At 48.6% G+C, this 19,574-nt stretch overlaps 8 protein-coding genes across 8 annotated transcripts; 5 read left to right on the top strand and 3 right to left on the bottom strand.

The window, feature by feature from the left end:
* Positions 1 to 415: 415 nt before the first annotated feature.
* On the top strand, positions 416 to 2,080 carry CTRU02_204348 (uncharacterized protein; the record flags this gene model as incomplete). The annotated part of the gene is made up of 1 exon (XM_036731305.1): positions 416 to 2,080. One exon carries the CDS (start codon positions 416 to 418, stop codon positions 2,078 to 2,080), a length of 1,665 nt encoding a protein of 554 aa, XP_036576965.1.
* Positions 2,081 to 4,697: 2,617 nt separating this feature from the next.
* CTRU02_204349 (uncharacterized protein) lies at positions 4,698 to 6,250 on the top strand (the record flags this gene model as incomplete). Its single annotated transcript, XM_036731306.1, has 4 exons — positions 4,698 to 5,000; positions 5,057 to 5,628; positions 5,689 to 5,912; positions 5,985 to 6,250. 4 exons carry the CDS (start codon positions 4,698 to 4,700, stop codon positions 6,248 to 6,250), a joined length of 1,365 nt encoding a protein of 454 aa, XP_036576966.1.
* A 219-nt stretch (positions 6,251 to 6,469) lies between these two features.
* CTRU02_204350 (uncharacterized protein) lies at positions 6,470 to 7,501 on the bottom strand (the record flags this gene model as incomplete). Its single annotated transcript, XM_036731307.1, has 1 exon — positions 6,470 to 7,501. The coding sequence occupies one exon, from the start codon at positions 7,499 to 7,501 to the stop codon at positions 6,470 to 6,472; it is 1,032 nt and encodes a 343-aa protein (XP_036576967.1).
* Positions 7,502 to 9,102: 1,601 nt separating this feature from the next.
* Positions 9,103 to 10,388, top strand: CTRU02_204351 (aldo-keto reductase; the record flags this gene model as incomplete). The annotated part of the gene is made up of 6 exons (XM_036731308.1): positions 9,103 to 9,261; positions 9,323 to 9,401; positions 9,462 to 9,602; positions 9,656 to 9,769; positions 9,820 to 10,014; positions 10,093 to 10,388. The coding sequence occupies 6 exons, from the start codon at positions 9,103 to 9,105 to the stop codon at positions 10,386 to 10,388; spliced, it is 984 nt and encodes a 327-aa protein (XP_036576968.1).
* Positions 10,389 to 11,761: 1,373 nt separating this feature from the next.
* Positions 11,762 to 12,492, top strand: CTRU02_204352 (uncharacterized protein; the record flags this gene model as incomplete). Its single annotated transcript, XM_036731309.1, has 2 exons — positions 11,762 to 11,866; positions 11,935 to 12,492. The coding sequence occupies 2 exons, from the start codon at positions 11,762 to 11,764 to the stop codon at positions 12,490 to 12,492; spliced, it is 663 nt and encodes a 220-aa protein (XP_036576969.1).
* A 1,215-nt stretch (positions 12,493 to 13,707) lies between these two features.
* CTRU02_204353 (uncharacterized protein) lies at positions 13,708 to 14,144 on the top strand (the record flags this gene model as incomplete). The annotated part of the gene is made up of 2 exons (XM_036731310.1): positions 13,708 to 13,819; positions 13,882 to 14,144. The coding sequence occupies 2 exons, from the start codon at positions 13,708 to 13,710 to the stop codon at positions 14,142 to 14,144; spliced, it is 375 nt and encodes a 124-aa protein (XP_036576970.1).
* A 195-nt stretch (positions 14,145 to 14,339) lies between these two features.
* Positions 14,340 to 16,014, bottom strand: CTRU02_204354 (kynurenine aminotransferase; the record flags this gene model as incomplete). Its single annotated transcript, XM_036731311.1, has 6 exons — positions 14,340 to 14,734; positions 14,786 to 15,103; positions 15,157 to 15,343; positions 15,381 to 15,457; positions 15,513 to 15,772; positions 15,875 to 16,014. 6 exons carry the CDS (start codon positions 16,012 to 16,014, stop codon positions 14,340 to 14,342), a joined length of 1,377 nt encoding a protein of 458 aa, XP_036576971.1.
* Positions 16,015 to 17,396: 1,382 nt separating this feature from the next.
* On the bottom strand, positions 17,397 to 18,598 carry CTRU02_204355 (uncharacterized protein; the record flags this gene model as incomplete). The annotated part of the gene is made up of 3 exons (XM_070204366.1): positions 17,397 to 18,151; positions 18,218 to 18,289; positions 18,595 to 18,598. 3 exons carry the CDS (start codon positions 18,596 to 18,598, stop codon positions 17,397 to 17,399), a joined length of 831 nt encoding a protein of 276 aa, XP_070062129.1.
* Between the last annotated feature and the right edge of the window lie 976 nt (positions 18,599 to 19,574).

Consider the following 19,574-nt stretch of genomic DNA (forward strand, 5'->3'; position numbering starts at 1 on the left):
AAATAACCCAAAAACTACATCTTTACTAGCGATGCAAGAAACAACAGGCTTCTCTTCGTATCTTCAAGTGGTTCTGAGGACACAACAAGTAAATCTAACTACACAGACAAATAAGACAGTACTAGGGAATTATTGTACTTGCATTTATGATGTGTTACGCCGTTTATCCGATTGAGATGGACTAGTCTGGCTGTAATGCTCGAAGAAGTGCCATTATTGCATCAGAAGCATTGCATGAGTGTGCCTTTCCTGGGGCTGATGATCCTACCTGCTAGAAACCTTAAAGTCTGTCATGTGCTGCTGCATTATGCTTTACCCCAACATTATAAAGCGTCCCAACTCGCATTGTCGCAAGAAAGTAGTTTTTCTCTATCCTTTCACCCTGAACTACTTGTATTTTTGGAAACTCACCGATATGCAGCTCACGTATCCTGATCTCGTTCGTCGGCTGTATGACCTGGAGCGTCTTGCTGAGCCTCCAAGCCCCGAGGAACATGGTGGATGTATGTCGAGTTATGACCGACGGTCTCAATACGACCCAGAAACCGACACCTACATTGACTGGGATGCCAACGACGACGGCCGTGGAATCATTCGTGAGGAGGGTGAGTGGGTCGTTGCCTTTGAACAGCAAGGCCCAGGAGTCATCTGGCGGACTTGGTCTGCCATGCCAGACGTTGGACACATTCAGGTTTTTATCGACGATGAGGGTCACGGCCCCCCCGCGATCGACATGCCTTTCCGAGACTTTTTCGATCGCTTTCAAGGCATGCCGCACAATTTTCCTTCAATTGCACCAAATTTATCCCGCGGCCGCAACAGCTTCATCCCTATCCCTTACAACAAGTACGCAAAGGTGCGTCTTGGACCAGGCTGGGGTGCCTACTACCACTTTACGTATACCAAATTTCCCAAGGATACTAAACTGCCCCTGTTTGATGGAAACTTCGATAGGCAAAGCTGTCTGGCCCTTGCTACTGCCGACCGCGAACTAGGTCGGCGTGGATGGTCAGCCCTTCCACGGGCCAAGGGCGACACTTTGGAGACACTGACTGTCACCCTACCACCTGGAAAGACACAAGCTATACGAGAAATCATTGGTAACAGAGCCATTATGGGCATGCGCTTTGTACCACTTGATCTCCCAGAGTCATCCCAGGATGTGGCCCGGGTACTCCGGGAGCTAGTTCTCCAGATCATATGGGACAACGATAAGTCTCCAAGCGTCTGGGCACCCCTGGGAGACTTCTTTGGAAGTGTTCCCGGTATTCAGACCTACCGGTCCCTTCCTCTTGGCTCGACGGACGGAGGAGGATTCTATAGTCATTGGTTCATGCCATTTTCCGATCGTGCGCTACTCAAAATAACGAATGATGGGAAAAAAGAAGCAAAAATCTTCCTTACCATCTGCCACCGCTCACTGGAAAAGTCAGCTAAGAACATGTTACGGTTTCATGCCAAATGGCACAGAGATGCCTTCCTCGAGCGGCCGATCAGCCAGGGCCGAGATATTGATTGGCCGCTCTTGATTGTGGACGATGGGCCGGGTCGGTTCTGTGGCGTGCAGATGCATGTTTGGAATCATTGGCAAGAACCAAAAGTACCAGCAAAAGACTGGTGGTATGGCGTCGGTGGGGAAAAGTCAATCGACTGGTGGTGGGGAGAAGGAGATGAGAAATTCTTCGTGGACGGCGAAAAGTTCCCGTCAACCTTTGGAACAGGTTCCGAGGACTACGTCGGGTATGCGTGGGCTGCTGAGCCCCCTTTTCCAACTTTCGACAGTGCTTACGCTTGCCAACCCTACATTGAGCTCAACGCCAATGGTCACACTTCAGTCTGCCGCTTCCACATTTGTGACGATGTGCCTTTCCATGAAAGTTTCGAAGCTTGCATTGAGAAGTACAAACCAAACAACTGGGGGCCTGGAAACGAATGCTTATATGCCGTGGTGGCGTACTGGTATCAGAGGGCAAGGGGCTTAGATGCCTACGAGAGCATACCGATGAAGGACCGACATATCAACCACCTACAGCAATCCTGTCAACTGGAAGCATTGGAAGATGGCAGAAAAGAATTGTGAAGTCTTGATCAGTCGGTAATTAACTTATTAAACTGCCTTTCCCATTTGATTAAAGTGAACTGGACAACGAATCACGAGGCTCCGCACTCCCATTGTTGTTTTTACTCCAGCTTATGACAAGCTTTTTTGTACCTTATGACAATTAATATAAGTAGACTTTAAAATAGCGTGCTTATTTAGTAAGTGACCTACTAAGCAGCCTTGGGCGGCCCAGGAGGGAAGGGAGTGGCGTGATCGGGGATGGGGGCCGTAACCAGAAGAAACCTTAAAGTTCTAAAGAGAGGCAGTACCTGTAATAACGTCGTCATGTTCAAACTTTTAGCCATATATAGACTCAAACCTGGTGATGTTTGGCTCATCTAAGAGCTTATGCGTGTTAGGAGCTGTGCCCGGTACGGGGCTACATCCGTGCTGTAGCTACGCACTGCGCTTCCCAAGGACAGCATTATTATGTTGTGTCTAACTACTACCACATGTTGTGATTGGTCCTTTACAATCCGCAAATACTAGCAAGGGCCGATCTGATTGTCATTGATATTTTGATTGAAAATAAAAATGACCCACCACCACTACAGTTATGGCTCACTTTCAAACAATATCTTAGGTAGGCGAGGCGACTAGATTGAGCAGATGATAGGTCCAGTGGGCACACCATCTCTCCTTAGTGGCTTGGGACATGAAACAAATCCCTAGCCTTGATTTCCGGATTCAAATAAGCTTTTTGTCGGTAGCTCTACCGATGCTTGGCTCGAGAAAGGATATTTGGGCACGGCTGCCCGGATAGGGGACTGATAACCAACACAAAGTTAAAGTACTCCTTATTACAGAAGTCACCTAACGGTAGCAACCAAGCGTCAAGTCAATATGTCAGACGAGACAGCTTATATAAGGCCCTTAAGAAATGCATGTGTCACAGATTCAAAAATCGTTTGAAAGTATGCCGCACGCAGATCCATCATTACGCCCGCAGATGGCGGTACTTTCGGAAACCAGCTGAACGCCGATCGTGCGGGATGCTGAACGTTTCAACGCCAACATCTACCCCAACCAACGTCCATTGTCTGGTTTACGAACACTTGACGACAATATGTTTCTACCAACTTCTAGTAGACCAAATTTGACAGCCACAGGTCTTTCAGAAAGCGGTTGGAACCTGATATGCGAATATTTATTCATCCAATTTGACATCCAGTGTGTATCGTTTCTATGCTCTTCATCTGCCAGTCTCGAAAGCCAATGTGCTTTGAACGATGTGCTATGCGGCTAAGGTATACATCGAAACAGCATACGTAGGTTGGACCTTGGCGTGTGCGCACTGTACACGATGGGCACCTTGATTCAGCAGACGTCGTAAAGAGGACCGGTTATGCAAAGAACCCGGTCACCTTGCCATCTTTACCAAGCCAGCTGCGCCTGCTATGCGCTCCTTCCGGGTGGGATGTTACGAGGCTACTCTTCTCTGGGGTCCCGAAAGCACCAGTGCCTCTTTTTGGGGAGTCAATAGGGATTATAAATATTCTAAACCGTCATCTATCAGTGGTATGCAGCTCCACCCACCGATAGAGCTGGTTCTGCCCTTTTGAACCTGGCGACTGTGTCATGCCTGTTCAAAGCCATAATTCATGTCACACATCTGTTGTAGCGTGGACTTGACTATCCTTACGAGTAGCCCCCATCCTGATGCAGTCGAAACCTATTGACTAGTATCGCGCGATGAATTCTTGACAGTTGGGCATGTGATTACCTCATATTGTCATATAATTTGGATCTGCATGCGAAACTCCTAGGTCGTATGGTCCGATTTATGGTGTGAAGGAACCTCTGGGAGCCATGGTGAATCTTATGTAGCAGTGCGAGAAGCAGCAAGGACGGAAACAAAACTGGTAAACTAGAAGCTAACCACCTGGAATTTATGACTAATATGCAAATCACGACAGACAACAACTTTTTGAAGCCAGTAAAGGTACTAACAGTCATCGGGTGACGCCTAAGACAAAGGTTGAGCTTTTGAGGTAAAGTCTGCCGTCGCAGTTTAAAGGATTTCGTCCCTGTAACACATTAGTTTCCCGTAAAAGAAGCTGGATTGTTTAGCGCGTGGGCCAGTGATTACATGTCACACAACATAACGTGCTCTTCCGCAGACCTGGCACCTCTTGACCTGAATCATTTACATAATAACGGACAGCGCTTTCTAGCAGGCTTATCCACACAAGAGAGTGACGATGCTGGCTAAATACGGGGTACCCGTGTACGGAGATATCCATGCAATGGATTGGCACAATGGCACTGACTTTGGATATCCTTTGCCAGGGACAAAACTTATTTTGAGGGGAAAGATATAATAATTGAATCCTATGTTGATCTTAACTCTGAAACTGTCAGATGAAAATCGATATTTCCTGTCAAACATGTACGATGAGGGCCCCCCTCACTTCAAGACTCCTTATCCTTGATGGTTGATCGGAGCATTCCGTGGTATAAAGTACACGCTAGACATAACACAACCGCCTGGCGACGCTAACGTGCTCCAAGCTTGCGTTATATAGCATGAAGGGTTCTTCCGGGGCATTGGCAATGTTGCGCAGTTATGTTCCGCTAGAAGGGCTGACCGCGAATGATGTTATTGACGAGCAGATTTTGTGTGAAATTCAAAGAGACACGCATGCTATATCTGAGTTGCCTCAGTTGCGTTGTTGTCTTGTTCCTTTTCTTCGGCTTCCATCTATGGTCACGTCTTGATTTGCACTCCTTCAACGAAAGCCATGAAAAGACGCAATATGAGACTCAGTCATCACTGTCTTCCACATCCAACGATACAGGCAGCAAGGCGGCATCATTCCACGGCCGCCCACACGATTTTTTGAAATCGAAGCCATCTGGATCGAGCCAACCAAGATATGCAATCATTCTTCCAACATATGTAGGCATTCACTCATAAGGGCAGCAGGCCAGTTTCCTGACGTACTCTTCAACCAGTCGAAACACATACCGCTTGCTATAGATTTCTTTCAGTCGTTGATGTGCCTCTGCACTGACTACAACGAAATCGATTTACACATCATTGTTTCGGATTCTAATGAGATAGAGGCCTTTCGAAATGCGACGAAGGGGTTGAAAAGCTGCGGTGAAACCTACAGCATATTTAAGACTCCAGCAACGAACGTCAATGGCCCGAGACCCAAGCTGAACATCGTCAACCTCTACGACATATTACCCACAGTATTTCGATCGAATTACAAGGGAAGAATCTCGCCTAATGACACATCAGTGCTGCTGAAAGAGCATGGAAAGTTCCAGTATCAGACTATCAAGAAATTGGCAGCTGCTGTGGAACTCAAGTATGACTGGGGGCTCTGGTTGGATTCCGAAGCCATCGCAGTGCAGCCTTTTAGCATGAGACAGGCATTCGAGACCTACATTCAAAAGCCGACAATATGGAGATCAAGAATGGCCAACACAGATTTTATGCGGGCAATGATCAGTAACTCCGCACGCGTGTTGAATCGCGAGATTGAGTCGTTTGGTCAGGCATATTGGAACCTGGAGAGGTAAGATGATATTCGAAGCTGCCGCTACGGGCTATTTATTAATTTCTGTTTTCTTCAAAGTGTGCAGTGGTTCTTTGAAAAACCCATCATCGACGAACTCGTTCGCTACGTTGAAAAAACCAGCAAACAGGATTTCTGGACGACGTGGGTCACTCGAGGAGGGCCGTTTGAGGTCAACCTCTACAACATGCACATACAAGCACAGAAGCTAGAAACAACAGACCCGTTATTTTCCAAATATATGATTGTTGAGACAGAAAGGGAAATGGAAAGATTCGGTATGGGTAAGTCTATGATCTTCGACCCTGCAGTTTCCCCACGTCCAAACAATACGTTTTAACAAGAGACGAACTCAGGTCCGGCCAAGAACATTATGGATAAAATGGAAGGTACCGGTCTGCTTGAAAGAGGCTATAAGCTTCTAGAAGTGCCAGAAGTCGCGTCAGGTTTCTCATCCATGTTGGCAAACTACGGACAGCGACTGTTCCGCCTCGACGACCTGGCAATTGCTCCCCCTGAGGTTCTCGATCAGTTCCTCTTGGATACTCCAATAGACATTCTGTGCTCAGGCGCACCGCCTCTACACAGCTGGTGGGAAAAGAGGCAAAAGAGCATCAGATAGCGTACTGTTATATACTTGGTTTACTCTTCTGTAAGCCCATCAGATTTGTGACATATGTTCTAGACTCCCCTCAATCAGCCAGGGCTTAAACCATGATCACAGTTACAAGCTTCTGACTCAAAGAACTATGCGATTGGTTTCTAGCAATTCTATTTGGCATGCGCCTCTATAACTTATGGTTTATTGGTAGCTTGTCTCAGTATTTTGACCTAGAAGGGGCTAAGAAACTAAACGTGTGGTCCGACATTGAAGTGCGACCCTGGCGAGATGACCTACGGTACTGTTGCCAACTTTTGCTGCCCCGGTGACGTAGAAGACCTTTTCCGGCTCCAATTTGTCTAGGGCCACTGATGATGCGGAAGATAGGAGAGACGAAGACGCAACGACAACCTTGCCACCCCGAGTGAGATCGACCCCAAGTACCTCTTGTGGGCCGTTCGTCGCGACGTACGCTCGCTTGCCATCATTCGAGAGCGCAAAATCATCGCCAAAGGTAATATTAGAGGCAAGAATCTCGACAGGTCCGGCAGCAGATCCATCGGTAAGTGAAATAGGAAGTCTGGCAAATAGACCCTGGTCCAGGCTCACAAAGTAAAGACTATTTCCACGAATCCGGATACCGTTCACCCCGATATTGAGACCTGTGTCCAACGGGGCCATTTCGCGCTCTTGGTGGATAGTCTTAACATCGCCCGTCACCACGTTCAACCGAATAATCGTCCCAAGAGATGAATCCGAGATGAGTAGGTTCGTCGTGTCGTTTGCGGCCAGAGGTGTCATGCCGTTGAGCTGTCGTGCGGACGGTATTCGTTTGACCAATGAGATCTTCGCCGGCTGGATGATGGTGCCATTTCGGGAAACTTCAAAATTGCGCAAGTCGACTTTCCACACGCCGTTTGAATTTTCAGTGGACGTCAAGTTGGAGCCAATCACGTAGAACAGGTCGGGTTCTAGTTCAGAGATCCCGAGCAGGCCGGTGACACCGGCTATCTCGGCAACGCCAACCGGGTCCCCTTCATTTGTCGGTGACAACTGATATAAAGTTGACGAAGTGACCGATGCGACCAGGATATGACCGTTGTTTCTGACAGCAAGATTTTCGAGTGTTGCAGTTCCGGGGACAGTATGAACTGTCGTTACATGTGAAGGTCTGTGTAGCTCGTAGTGGCTTGCTGGCAGAGCCTTTACTGACAAGGGTAAGGAGGACGCAATCAGGCCAAAGGCTTGAAGCACAATTTGCTGTACGAACATGGCTTTGCTGTACGAACATGGCTTGGATATTTCCTCTAGAGAAGCTATGCCTGCATGGGTTTCATGGTTATATGCCTCAACTGGGCCATCGAGATAATAAATATTTCTTTCATATTTATTTCGAAGCTAGGAGAATATCAAGAATTTCTCTGCAGGTGGAAATTGACTTATGAGGTCAGGCGGTGATAGGCGCTGATTTTGAAAGAGTGTGGATACGTACTGAAAAATCATAGATTGACAACGGCGTTTAACTTGCTAAGTCCGTGATGACACAAGCCGATCGTTGGAGGGTCTCACAACAGAGCGAATCAGGCGTTTTGTGGATTCGAGAAAGATAGCGCTATCCAAAACTACGCTTGTCTGTGGCAAAGGATAGCGGAAATCAAGTTGCGAATTTTAAAAGTATTGATGAATTGGTACACCTTCCAAGCAAACTGCTTCCACGCAGGACATCCACGGTCGGAGTCCATAATACAAGCTGGAGCATAGAGCAAGAAGACAAACTGAGATTGGCAGTTAAGGTACCAATATGATCTTACTATTTGACTTTGTGTTCGTGGCTGGAAAGCTCCAAGGAGGCGAACACGTAAAAGTCCAGGGGACGCTTCTCAGCTGAACGTGCAAGGTGGCTGAAGATTTCGTTGTGTTTGGCACGGACATAGTGGATACGAATCATTGAGGGTTTGTCTTTGTGCTCGAGATAGCGCTCTGTTTTGAAACTGGTAACTAGGGCATATGACTTATCGTTGGGCTTGTCAACTGCATTATTCAAGTAGACGCTGAGAAAAAATAACCCAGCACAAGCAGACTGCCTGGATAGGGATAACCTGCTCTTGTCGGTGCCCGGCTTCTCAGTCGTGAAAATAATTCCCAACTATCAGTCTTGCATGCAAGCTCGCGTTTGGCAAACATAGATGGTCAAGAAACTGGGGTGGGACGTTACGACTGTATGTTGCAGATATCGCCCTTGGATACAAACTTGCCAGATGCTACGAGGGTGATGATTAGCTAGGCTTAGACTCTGCGATTGGTTCATTGTACGAACAGCCCCAACTATCAGGTTTGTGACATGATAAGTCACAGAGGTGGACAGAGGAGTGGCCGAGAACCTTCTCTATGCTGTGCCTGTCGAACGATAGTCAGACATGACACTGTGTTGGCTTGCCATGAGAGCTATCAATGATCGCCTTCCTAAATCCGGTGTCAGCGGAGACATATGTTAACTCCATCATGGAACCTTGCAAGGTAGCGTCAATGTGGCCTCCACTACGCTTGTTGCACGACGCAGTGGCCCCGAGGTCTGTGGCGCTGTAGCGGCTCCACAAACCCTGAGTTGCCAGGTTGTCAGCGACACGCATCTTAACACCGGAACTCCGTCAATGTCTCACTTCATCCATTCCTTTGACCTCGTTTACGTCATCACAATAGATTCAACTACTTGAAGCTATATTAAAAACTACTTATTCAGAGTAGAGCTGCTCTTGTAGATCTCCAACATCAGGTCAAGGCTTCATTCCACAGACTCATAAAAATCCTTCAAATCTTCTTTTTAAAAAGAATACAGCAGAAAAACAGACAAGAACAAGAAAAAAGACAGAAAAATGGTTAAGTCACTTCCTTTTGGTGATATCCAGGTCCCTTCGCCAGGTTTCGGCGCAATGGGTTTGAGCTTTGGTTTGGGTACCAACTTGACTCTTGAGCAAGCTGAACCTGTGCTCTTGAAAGCGATCGAACTTGGGTGCACATTCTGGGATACCGCAGTAAGTGCATCGAGTAGTCGCATATTTTGGACGTATCCTAATGCTTAGATTTTGAACCTAGGTCGTCTATCAAGCTGGTGTCAATGAGAAGCTTTTGGGCGATTTCATCAGAAAACACAATGTTCGCGATAAGGTCTTCCGTAAGCGCCAATAACTCTTTTTACTGCATCTTACATGGACTGACTGATGAACCGTGTTAGTTGCTTCTAAATGTGGCTTCGATGTTTTTGGAAACGGGGCTGTGACCAACTCGGCATCCCACATCAAGGAGTACATTGAAGGATCAATTGAGAGGCTTGGCTTTACCCCGGACCTCTACTACCTCCACCGCATCGATCCTAGTAAGCAGCCAATCAAATCTCACTAAGCAACTACTTCTGACCGTTTCGCCCAGATACGCCGTTGGAGGAATCCATTCCAGCTCTCGATGAGATTCGTAAGGCGGGAAAGACCAAGTACATCGGTCTTTCTGAGTGCTCAGCCGCGACGCTTCGCAAGGCCAATTCTAGTAGGACATTTGCGGAGATACTCGTACAACAATTGGCTAATCAAATATAGTTGCCAAGATTGACGCCGTACAAGCAGAGTACTCTGCTTTTGAGACACTGCACGAGACAGATGGACTCATCGATACCGCCAAGGAACTGGGCGTAGCCTACGTCGCTTACAGTCCCCTTGGCCACGGGTTTCTCGTTGATGACTTTCAGTACAAATCCCCCGACGACTTTGCACCGGATGATTTCCGTCGGAAAAGTAAGTCCTCCATGCAATCCCGCGTACCTACACACTTGTGGCCAAGAACGTATCGATGCTGACTCAAGGTAAACTCAGTTCCCAAGTTCCAAGGGGAGAACTTCTATAAAAACAAAGCTATTGTCGATGAGCTCAGGAAGCTTGCGGTGAAGAAGGGCTGCAGCCTGCCCCAAATCGCACTTGCATGGGTCGCTGCACAGGGCATGATTGCCATTCCAGGCACAACCAAGGCCAAACGATTGGAGGAGAACTGGGCTTCTAGAGACATTGAACTGACAGAGGAAGAAAAGAAGGAAATGAGGAGGGTTATTGACGCTGCCAAACCGCACGGAAATAGATATGAGCCTGCGCAGCAAGCCGCGGTGGGGCATTAGCATCATTGGAACAGGTACATAGACTTCAAGCTGCAGCAAGCTTAGTAAGACTGTTCATTATCCATGGATTAAGTTCCAAGCCGTTCTTATCTATTCTAAACTGTTAAAGGAATCGGCACAATCGGGTTGTTCTACCACAAGTTTCGGTTTTATGCCTGGTCAAGATAAACGCTCGCCACAAGGAAGCTGTTAACTGCGGATACGCGAAAGACACAGAAGCAAAACCTCTAGTCAGGCCCGGGTTCACGCGAGATACTGTCAGCTAGGCACTTTGGCAACTTTAGGCTATGTATCGTACAATCTTCAATCTTATTTTCGCACTCCATCTTGTGTGCTATGTTGTCCAGCACACCAGATGATTGGGGTTGGAAATCGGGAATGTTTCAGTAAATGAATTAATTGGGCGCATACACCTGATGCCCTTTGATGTTGACTTCCTCTGTCTCTGCGCATACTTATGAAAGCAATAGGGCAGCTGATAGGTAAGATGCGCACATGGCTCGAGCTCATCTACATTAAAAGGTGTGGTGCAGAAGGAGCATATCAAGCCGTCAACTTTTACTTGGGAGGGTCTTCCTATTGTAGAAGAAAAATTGGTTTGGCAAAAGAAAAGTGCGGATAAATTTTTTTCAGGCCGATTATGAGCATTGCTTCAAGTTCTGAAGACCCCTCTACCTGTCCGAAGGTAGCCTGAACTGTTCTGGTCGATTCTGAACCTTTGCCTGTCCTACTCCAGATCTGTGGAAAGGAGAGAACTGTCCCTCCTGCCTGCCCTTTCTTTGAACGTTAAGACACGCGCTTTTGAGGTGTTGTGAGCAAATAAAAGGCGCATAAATCATCAGGGAACTGTACTGGATTACCTGTTGGCAGGTGCGACTGTGGTCTCGATTTGATTTTTGCTCTGGCACCTTCTTTATTAATCTAGCAAGTCACTCCAACTTCTAGACTCGTAGAATTTTCCAGGCTTTCGAGCACAAATTTCCTTACCATACTCACCCTACCATACTCATATTTGGGAAAGAGCATCCTTTATTTAATACAGGGCCCAGTTGCCAGTCCTTCTCAAACTTATCCAACTCACCAAACTCATCTCACCAACGAAAGAATTTCACGCACACAGAGTACTGAATTAACATTGAGTCTCTGCCCTACCTACATCTGCACTTGCCTCCCACTATTTCTCCCAAAGGTATTCACCTCTACTCCTCGAAAATATTTCATCTTCCTCTTATCTCTCACCTTTGCACACTCGCAAAAGCCCTTCACCACCCATTTCCATTCCCGCTTTCTCTAACTGCATCATTGCATCCTGTTATCTTGCATCATCTCATGAACTCTTCCTCTTTGGGTTGTATCAATTCAAATCATTCAAGATGTCTTCTTCTGACAGCAACAATAACGGAGGCAAGTCCAACCTCACCGATCGTGAGGTTGAGATCCTCAAACACGCTTGGAACTGTCTGAAGACGCTTCCTGAGGTAAGCCAACATAATATCAATTTCCATGCATCAACTTAATAGTTTTTTAACGAATGTGCTTTTCTCAGATCGATTCCCACAAGTTGGCCGCCGCCCTCGGCATGAGCAACCACCGGTCTGCCCAAAATGCCTGGGGTGCCATCAAGAAGAAGCTCTTTGTTGATCTGCCCACCTCCGTTGACGAGAATGGAGAGCCCGTCGCTACTCCAAACAAACGCAAGCGCGCCACCCCCGCCAAGAAGAAGACCGCCGTTGCCGAGGATGATGACGAAGCCGATGATCTCAACGCCGAGACCGAGGAGAAGCTCGTTGTCGAGACTCCAGTCAAGAAGAAGCGTGCGACCCCGAAGAAGAAGACCACTGCCGCGGCTTCCGCTGCCACCGAGGGTGAAGCCGATGGCGAAGAGTCCGCTGCTCTTGAGACTCCCGTCAAGAAGAAGCGAGCCACCCCCGCCAAGCGCCGAACTCCGGCCAAGGCCAAGAAGGAGCAGGACGAGGTTGCTGAAGAGGCCGCTGAAGAAGACGAACCTGCCGAGGCTGCTGCCCCTCCCACTCCTGAGGAGGCCAAGGATCTGTTTGAGGAGGATATCAACATGGTGGACAGCCATGAAAAGGTTGAGGCCTAGTCTTACTTTGTTATTTTCACCTTGGTGTCTCCTCTTGAAACTCGAAACTATATTTCATGGCACTCGATGTTCAGGAATAGGGATGGGGTTTCATATTTCTTGAATCCATAGAGTTCAGGACTCGCGAGGATTTTGGGACCTGATGATGGTCCATGGATATTGCTTAGCTTTAGTGGTGGGCTTCACAGTTCATAAGGGGAAGCTCGATGAGCCTAGGTACTTAGCTACGATCGTGATGAAATTGCACAAAGTCATACATTCATCCTCTTTTGCACTTCTCGTGGCGCCATTGTTCCATTTATTTCGCCTCGTACTCGTTGAGTACAATGAAAACCACGTTATGAATGTTTTGCTTGCTTTGAACCTTGAGATTTCATTCCAGTTTAGTGCTCTGTGGGCTGGGACTTGACTTGAATATTTCTACTGATTACCTTGTCGCAGAAACAGTTTCCCTTTCACTCTGACTGTTCTGCGCGTACATACACAGACAATTCAACGCCTTCTGACTTCTTGCTAAACAGGCAATTGTTGGCTCATCTCGTCGCTACCTGCCTCCATCGGAGCCTAGACCATGGCTTCCCACACAATCCGCGCCGTACTAATGTCGTATCAACTCTGGTTCAGCCAATTACGGATCTTACGCGCAAATTTACCAGCGATAGAACGGCCCACAGCCAACCATAGGCTCGGGTAAAAGGGTTGCCGCTCCTGTTCGTCCTTTCTTCCGTGATCCTCACTGGGAACAAAGTCCTCATCACCCAGCTCCCACCTGGTTAAGAGGATCAGGAAGGGGAAGGATTGAAACGGGCCTGAGACCATTCTAGAGATGGCAATTTGCCCTGAGGCGCTTGTTCATAATCAACGTCACCTCTTTTTGCCCTATTAAAAATGTCCCTTTGAGAGCCATAATGTAATCCGTTGTGGTTGACCGTGAGGGGAAACACCACTACATCTCGAAGGATTCGCAGGCAGGTAAGCTGTACGAGAGGGCCGATTGTAGCTCTCAAAGAGATTCCCCATTTTTCGTAACGATGAATCGGGCGGGTAATTTTTTTTTAACTTGTGTTGCGAAAGCGTTCCCTTCTCAAGGGGTATAAAGGGATGCCATCCATCCCTGGCATCACCACCTTTTCTCGCCCTAGATAACGTCTCAACAATCTCATCAAGACATCTTTTCATCCCAAGGGTTCACAATAATTAAACAGAAAGTCTAAAATGACTCTATCTGCCTTCACCATCACCCTCGTTGCCGCCCTCTCCGGCGCCGCTACCGCGGTCGTGTGCACTCCAAGCCAGACATATTGTGGCTCTCATCTCCTCAAAGTCGGTCGGTTTACCTCACCCCTCTAGCGCCGCTCATCCATATCTCGGGCTGACAGATGGACACAGATGCAAACAACCAGAAAGACATTGAAAAAGCTCTGGCTGCTGGGAAACAACCTGTCGACGACGCGCATGTGACGGGCTCCGTCTTTTGGTGTGTCCCACCCGGCGTCCCTGCCGGCCAGTCTGGACTTCTTTTGGTCACGTACTGCGGTCCCAACATCAGTGGACCTATTGTCATCTGCAAAGAAGGCGGGGCACTGGGTGGCGTCGGTGATGCGTGTGCTGCCGTCTCAAACAGCTTCAATTCGGCCAAGTTCCGCCAGTAGGCTGTTGACGTGGTCAGTGTTCTTCATGGGGATATCAATGACTTTTATGATCGACATGTACGGGATAGAAACAAAAATTTAGGGCTTGCATGGGATGCATTTTGTCTATTTACTATCTTGAACAAGAAATCTTCGAGATCGCATGGTACATGTGCTCACCCAACTCCTTGATATAATCTAAAGTCTCAAATACGTTTACTCCTGGATATACTTCTTCAGACCGCGCAACCTCTCCTTGGCGGTCTCCAGCACGTCATCGGGCTTGCAGACGGCAAAGCGGATGTAGTCCTCGGCGATGTGTGCGTTGGGGTCGGTGTAGAACTCGGTGGGGGGGATGGCAGCGACGCCGACCTCCTGGATGAGGAACCACGCGAGCTTGAAGTCGCGCGGGCGGCTCGCAACATGCGCGGGGAAGGGGTAGTCCTCGGGCAGCTTCACCTTGGCCATGTTGACCAAGACAAAGTATCCGCCCTCGGGCTCCGAGTAGGGCATGTCAAGCTCCTTCCACACCTCGTTGAAGCGGTCCATCCTGCCCTTCATGTCCTTGATTGTCTCATCCCAGAAGCCTTGCTTTTCGGCTTCCTCAAATCCTGTGGACTGTTAGCTTTTGCTCAGTTTGAGAATGGTGGGGTGAGACATGCCGACGGCGCAGGCTTCTTGGAGAGGAGAAACGGAGGAGTAGCAGATACGGGTGTGCGCGGCTGACACGTATTGGATCAGATCGGCCGGTCCCATGAGCCAGCCCACACGCCAGCCAGTGGCGTAAAAGTTCTTTCCGGCGGAGCCAACAGTGATAGTGAGACGCTCAATCTCGGGAGAGAGGGTGGCGATTCTCGTAAAGGGGACGTAGTACAAGCGGTCGTAGACCTCGTCGGAGAGGATGATGATCTCGTTCTTCACGCAGAGGTCACCAATCTTCTGTAGCTCGTCCTTGGAGAAGACCTTGCCGACAGGGTTGTCTATCTACAGGTCAGTGACGTGTAAGTAGGTAGAGACGAAAGATAGTACGGACGTGGCGTGTTGAGGACAATCATCTTTGTCTTGGGAGAAATAGCGCGCTCGAGCTCGTCAAAGTCGATGGTCCAGTTGCCGGCGGATGACGTCCTCTCACCACCGTCCTTGGGCGGGTGCAATGGGACATAGACGATTTTGCCGCCGGGCATCTCAATGTTGCTAATGTATCTGTTCCCGGAGTCAGCACATGGAGGTCCGGTCAGAAGTATCCCAGGGTCTATCGTACTGGTCAAAGAAGGGCTCAAAGACGATGACTTCGTCGCCGGGCTCAATGAAGGCCATGAAAGCGCTGAGCATACCTGGTTAGGTGTCAGTCTACCACCCTTACATCGCATCGTAGCATTTCTCTCTCACCCTCATTTGCGCCGGTAGTAATGGTAACCTCGGTCTCGGGGTCGAGCTTTCGGCCCCAGTGAGGAGAGTAGGCATCGGCAATGGCCTTCTTCAACCGAGGGCGGCCCTTGGTGGGACTGTACTGGTTGCACTCGACGCGATCCAAGGCCTGCTTAGCAGCATTGAGAATGAAATCGGGCGGGTTGTATCCGAAGAAGCCCTGTCCCATATTGACAATAGGCTGCTTGGGCGAGGCAGCGGCGGCCTCATTGATGATGGACCTGCCACAGTTAGCAAGGGATTCACGCGCGCATTCATCCGAGTTTGAGGAGGTTCACGGCTGCTTGGTAATACGCCGTGTTGCTCATCAGGGTCTAACACACCAGACATCCTGGCGACGGCCGGTGACTCGCGCCGCGGGCTTGATCTTGCTGCTGAGACTCATGGTGGTTGTGCGAAATCCTCTTCTTGCGGCACTGCTAGGGATGCGAGACCGGAGTAGAGGGAGAACGAAGGAGTTCATGGAAGAGAAAAAGGGACAGACGGAGAGCAGGAAACGCGATGAGGGAATCGGAGCTGCACGGCGTTCGAAATGACCACCCTCCTTCGATTAGACCAGGCGAAACTCCGAAAATACTAGACGCTGATTGCTTGACGCTCCCTTAAGCCCCATTCCCGTCTGGAGCCGATTTTGCTGTAGCACTGGTTGACCCCGATTACGCCATTTGTTTGGCCCGATTTTCGGTGCTCCCCTCTGCAGCGGGGTGAGCCGGCGCTTGCCCTTTTGGCGGGGTAAATTGCACGGGCAGAAGATGACATAATCACGGCTTGTATTCCGATGTTCTGCCGGTCGGGCTTTGAGCCGACAGCCGCTTATTCACGGGTTTGCCTGCGATCTGAGAAAGAAAGCAGTTGCAATTCCATACCGCACTATTTTCACCGGCACAGGAGCAACTAATGTAACCGAAAGTTTCTGTCTTGTCATAAATTTGAATGTCATCCCATTTTATTCCATCGATTTTAGGGTGGCACGATGTCACAATGGCCCGACCTTATTGCCCGAAGGTGGCCTGGGTCCGCTGAGTTCGGGTGAAGCTATCCATCAAACTTACCGATATTGACGAATCAATATTATCGACCATGGGCCAATTAACACTCTAAAACTTCAGCTAAACTGTGAGCAGCTCAGTAATTCGGTCGAAATTTTTGGTAGCATATCATCATGAACCATAAATTTTGAACGAGGCAACTTCAAACGAATGCGATGTTGGAGTGCGTGAAGCCGGCAAATAAAACAGCGAAGATTTTGAAGGATTGTATTTCCAAAGCCCTGAACCTATTGAGATTACAGTTATCAAGTCTACCTCGCAAAACTTGTAATATACGATAGCAGTATTGATGGCACTAACGAGTAGACCTTGTTACTATGAGCGCTACATCGGACTGATCACACGTAGGGCGTCTTGCCATATCTCTCCGCCAATGATTGGTTGTAGAACCATGTATGGCGAAGAAGTTTGTGTGTTCTACAATTTAATTCGTCTCACGCCCGCAGTCTCTCGTTTTCCTTCGCAAGCGGTTCCCCTAGTTGACCGTTTTATACTCATAAAAATTCCAATGATCAACTGATTAAGCTCCAACATGTCGCCATGGCTTCTTAGCATGGTTCCTGTGGCTGGATATTGTGTAAAACAAATTCAGTTGGAATCGAGACTCAAACTTGACGAACACGTCTACTTTGGTGTGATTGGGCAGTAATTGCAAGTGAACGCTAGTAAAAGAGCCCGGCAATGTCAAGCTCACAAGCTGGAACGTAGAGTTACTTTCGAAACCTTCTTTTCATGACGCTGTTATGTTCTAATATCAATGATGACATTGTGATGTTATGATTGGATCTCTGTCAGCTTAGATGAAGCCATAATTAACCCACATTCCAGTCAGAATGTCGTCTGCGTCCAACTCAGACACATCGGGGATCTCTGCCTCGCCGTATCGACAATACATTTCCAAGAACTCGGGGATGGTATCAAAAACAGTCAGCTTCTCGTACATGCTGGATACCACATATCTCCAGGCCCAAGGTTCGGGCTCCGTACCCGGCTGGGGAATCCTCCGGCAATAAACCACATAGAAGGCGTACCTCCACCCTTCTCCTGGTTCCCAAAAGACGGCACACTCCCAGTCACGATTGAAGCTGAAATTTTCCTCGTCGGGCGTCTTTACAATGGCATCTATTGCCTCCGCTGACGTGGTAGTCCCGGTCCAGAACATTGCTTGGTGTGTTTTGTAGTCTTCCGGCCCCGGGCCGGTTAACTGGAAGACGTACTCGGCAAGAATGCGGAACTCTTCAGGCACAGTAATGGTCTCACGCACCTCCTCGAGACACTTTTTCTTTAGCGCCTGCTCCAAAAGTGAGAAGTAGCTGTCGCGCTCATGGATGTACTCGTCATCAAACAAGCTTTGCGATGTGGCCATGCCGGTTCCGTCGAGGCCAAAAATGGGCACTAACTCGTCGTAGCGCGTGAGCACATCGCCGGGAACCGTTATGTATTTCTTGATCTCTTCCCCAAAAAGTGCAGCTAAGCTGTTAATTCGTACCTCCTCGATGCTTTCATCTTCCCAGTCGCCTGGCTCGCCTTCGGCAGTGGCGATGAAGTTTACTGAAATGTAGCGGTGTAATTAGCTTCGAAAACCCAATACTGTGCTGTGAGTGTTGCACATCTTACCAAAGACCTCAAAGATGCGGCGATGATGTTCGGCAATGTGGGATCGGTACGCTTGAACGGCGGCTTTGATCTCTTCAGGGGAGGAATACACTTTTTCTTCTCTCCCTCTCTCTCTCCGTCTCGAGGTGTTTATGGTCGAGCGATGGCTTCGTTCAGGTAGAAAAGACCGTTTAATCTCCTTGCGGTTAGGATGACAAGGGCATATAAGAGAAACTTGTTGGTACCTCGAGATTTCAAACAATGTTCTGATTGGCCACAGTCGCCAACACCCCGCTAGCACGAATGAAATGATTGAGCAGACCACTGTGTGGTATTATCATGGCGACAAAGGTAATACCGCGAAATTCATATTGGTCTGGTACTTGAGTATAGCATACCCATAATGGCGAAGTCTGGGCTGATTGGTTTACTTGGCACGTTGACAGCTCAACATATGATACGGAGCGTTCTCCACGAATTTCAATTCCTAATGGCGATCGAAGTAGCGACAAGTGTAGTGGAAATGAAGTAAAAGTAGGAATAGAGTTTTACAAGGTATATTCAAGCTTTATTATTTCGACCTAGGGGCGTGTCCGACATACCCCAGCCGAAGTGAAACTAGCTGTTTTCTCAGCTTTTCCGGGGGCTGGGCCTGCTCTCGATGGATGATGAGCACACTCAGGGGAAAGGTTACCCAGCGTCTAGGTACCTTATTTGCCAAGCGATTTAGACTAAGAACAAAACGGATAATTTCACAGAGGGAAAACGACAGCTCTTGTAAAACGTTCCTTCTGTGGAGGCGCTTTAATACTGAAGCTCGTGTTCGAAAGGAGACTGCGGAGGTACGTAGTCAGCTCCCTCCCAGGGACCCTGCATCTAGGCCTTCCACCCTGTTGTAGAAGACGTTTTAGGCCCACTACGCCTTGCCGGAACCCGATGTTCAGAGGGCTGTCATCGTTAATTGGATCACAATTTAGGCGGCCGCTAATAAATCGGGCGTGATAGAGTAGCTGGTAGCAGCTATCCGACCCTGCGCTAACCGTCTTCGTAAAGGGTTCCCGAAGCTTGTTAGCTCGTCCAGCTGGCATCCCTTCCGGTTGCGATTTCTAGGTCCAAAATTCCCACCCACCATTAGACCAAGTAGCAAGGAAGCTGCATGATCTTTCATTCCAACCCCCAGTCGACCTGCGTTGCTTGATACGAGACGATGCCAGATTCGGAGGTGCGACGCATTTGCCGTCCCTGACACTGCAAAGTTCCAACTTAATGTCGCCTCGCCCGCTGTCAGTCTTCCTGACACCACCATGTCTCGTCCACCGGGCTTCATCAAGGTCGACCTCCGTCCTTGAAATCTCGCCCAACGATTCCTCCATGACCT

This window comes from Colletotrichum truncatum (genome assembly GCF_014235925.2).
Source record: "Colletotrichum truncatum strain CMES1059 chromosome Unknown Contig_0002, whole genome shotgun sequence".
Classification (NCBI taxonomy): Eukaryota; Fungi; Ascomycota; class Sordariomycetes; order Glomerellales; family Glomerellaceae; genus Colletotrichum; species Colletotrichum truncatum.